Below are 2,154 nucleotides of genomic sequence, written 5' to 3'. Positions count from 1 at the left end.
CAGTCCCGAGGAGGTGCGGCTGACGGCGATGGCGCAGCGGGTCAAGGAGGTGCTGCCTCACGTGCCTCTGGAGGTCATCAGGATAGACCTGGGTGAGCGATGCCGGGGTGTTGGCAGGGGCGCAGGCTCACCTTCCGTGCCGACTCTGCGGTACCTAAGAGCAGAAACCTTGTCCCTACTACCAGTCCTCGTCCTGGCAGCGAGGACGTGCATGTCCTGGTGCAGCAGCTCCCTCTCACCAACCCTTTTTGTCCCCACAGCCCAGACCAGCTGTGTGGATACCACCATTGCCAACTTGCTGGAGGGGAGAGTACCCTTCTTCCCAGAAAGCGAGGAGCCCGAGGCCAACCTGCCCACCCCATCTCCCTCCCTGGCTGCAGCTGCTCCCGACGCCCAGGGCTCTGTAGCTGAGCCTTTGTCCAAGGTACTTGGGTGGCTGTGTGGTCTCCTCTGGTCTGAGGGCAGCCAGAGTGTGGTGGCCTGTGTTAGGAGTCACCATGGTGTCAGGGGAATGGGGCATTTTAAACTAGAGGCCAAACTGGCAGGCAGGGTCCCTGCAGGGCTGCCAACGAGGTCTCCCAGCTTTGTCTGACCATCTCCTGAAGGCTCTTGCACTTTGTATTCCAGTCAGCTACAAAGCAATTCGCAAAGTCCCCCGTGGAGCGGCACCTGTCCCTGCAGGAGCGGAAACGAGCGCTGTACGACTATGCCCGGAGGTGAGTCCCCCCACACCTCACCCTGTCCCCATGCCCCATCCCAGCAATACCCAGACATGCCCCAAACCAGGGTCCACCCTCCCGTTCTTCTCCTCTGGCCCCAGGCAGCGGGGCTGGGGTGTGAACCAGGGCTGGGGAGAGAGGGCAGCGATCTGCTTCGCCTCCTCCAAGCACATAGCCCCTCGCCATCGCTGGAATCGTCACCAGCCTCCTGGTTTTGAGGGCTCACGGCGGGTAGAGGCTGCTTGCCAGTGGTGCAGTGTCACAGGAACGGGGCTGAGCAAGGATCCCCGACTGGACTTTGGAGTTAGGGTTTGACTGGCAGAGTTGTCGTGGGACTAGAGACCTCTTTGAGAGAAGTGTCGATGCTGCAGAACGCCCGTTTCAGACAGGAGTTTGCTGCTGACACCAGGAACTGGACAATTCATCTTTGTCAGTGTGAGCAGATTACAGGGACAGGGAGCGGGTCTGACCTCTGCACACAGTTTCTGTGAGGCAAAAACTGGAACGAGGGTCCGGTGCTGGCATCCAGGTCATGTTTTAGAAAAGATGCAGAAAATGCAGAGTGAGTCTGGGGGGGAAGCCAGGTCTGTTGAACTCACCATAGATGAGGTGGACGCAGAGAAGAATCCTGGGCAAAGGCTGCTTGGCCGGGCAGAGCAGAGCAGAGGGGAAGGGTGGGTGGCTGTAGGCAGACGGATGTTACACTGGAATGGCGTGGTCCTTCTGAGAAGGACTTGGATTAATCAGTGGAATGAGCTTCTTGGAGCCTGGATGTTTCCCAGAGAGCCCGGCTGACTCGGTAGAAGGTGCTTTAGAAGATGGTCGCGGTGACGGAGCGTTTGGCTTGGTCCAGAGCAACAAGAGCCTGCTGTGGGCTTGGGTCTCTGGTCTGTGGGGCCTTGCTGTGGAGGAGAGAACCCATCTGGTGCTGGAGCTTTGCTCCAGAGCACTCCAGGAGAGTCGGGAGAAGGTCGTGGGGACCCAGGTTAAACCTTTGGGACCTTGTGGCTTTTTGGCAACGTATCGGCTTCTCCCTGCGGCTGAGAGTGGGTTTAGACAGGTTTGGTTTTGTGAAGGATCCCCTTGGTTCAGAGGAATTACATCCTGGAACAGCCCTGTGGTACGGAGGATGCTGGACTGTGTCACCAGAGCTGTCCCCAGAGCCTTTAACTCGAGCACTGAGGTGGCTGAGGGCTTTTGCCGGGCATGCTCTGTCCTTCACTGAAGGAATGAGGGTGGAAACTCTCCCCGCTGTGGATACTCAGCCTGAGAGGGTTGGTGCCGATCTCCCCTGTCCCTTTGCTGAGGCTCTTTGGCTGTGGAGTGGTGGTCTCTAGTTCTCTGAGGGGAAGGGATCCTGGTGGGATTTGGGAGGGCCATGGTGCTCCTTATCTTTACCCCAGGGAAGAGCCCCCACACTGTCCCTGGGTCAAGA

General features: G+C 58.5%; 1 protein-coding gene across 1 annotated transcript in view; it reads left to right on the top strand.

The window, feature by feature from the left end:
* The window catches only part of AUP1 (ancient ubiquitous protein 1), a gene marked incomplete at both ends in the record, with an annotated part of 7,540 nt that extends 6,590 nt beyond the window's left edge, over positions 1-950 (top strand). The window contains 4 exons of the mRNA XM_010143835.1: positions 4-92; positions 261-424; positions 628-716; positions 821-950. Coding sequence (XP_010142137.1) covers positions 4-92; positions 261-424; positions 628-716; positions 821-950 — 472 coding nt within the window. The remainder of the gene's footprint in view (positions 1-3; positions 93-260; positions 425-627; positions 717-820) is intronic.
* Positions 951-2,154: the final 1,204 nt, after the last annotated feature.

The sequence above is a fragment of the Buceros rhinoceros genome, unplaced genomic scaffold (genome assembly GCF_000710305.1).
Source record: "Buceros rhinoceros silvestris isolate BGI_N320 unplaced genomic scaffold, ASM71030v1 scaffold29729, whole genome shotgun sequence".
In the NCBI taxonomy this organism is placed as follows: Eukaryota; Metazoa; Chordata; class Aves; order Bucerotiformes; family Bucerotidae; genus Buceros; species Buceros rhinoceros.
The sequence above is the reverse complement of the archived record's forward strand: the minus strand, read 5'-3'. Positions and strand labels throughout refer to the sequence as shown.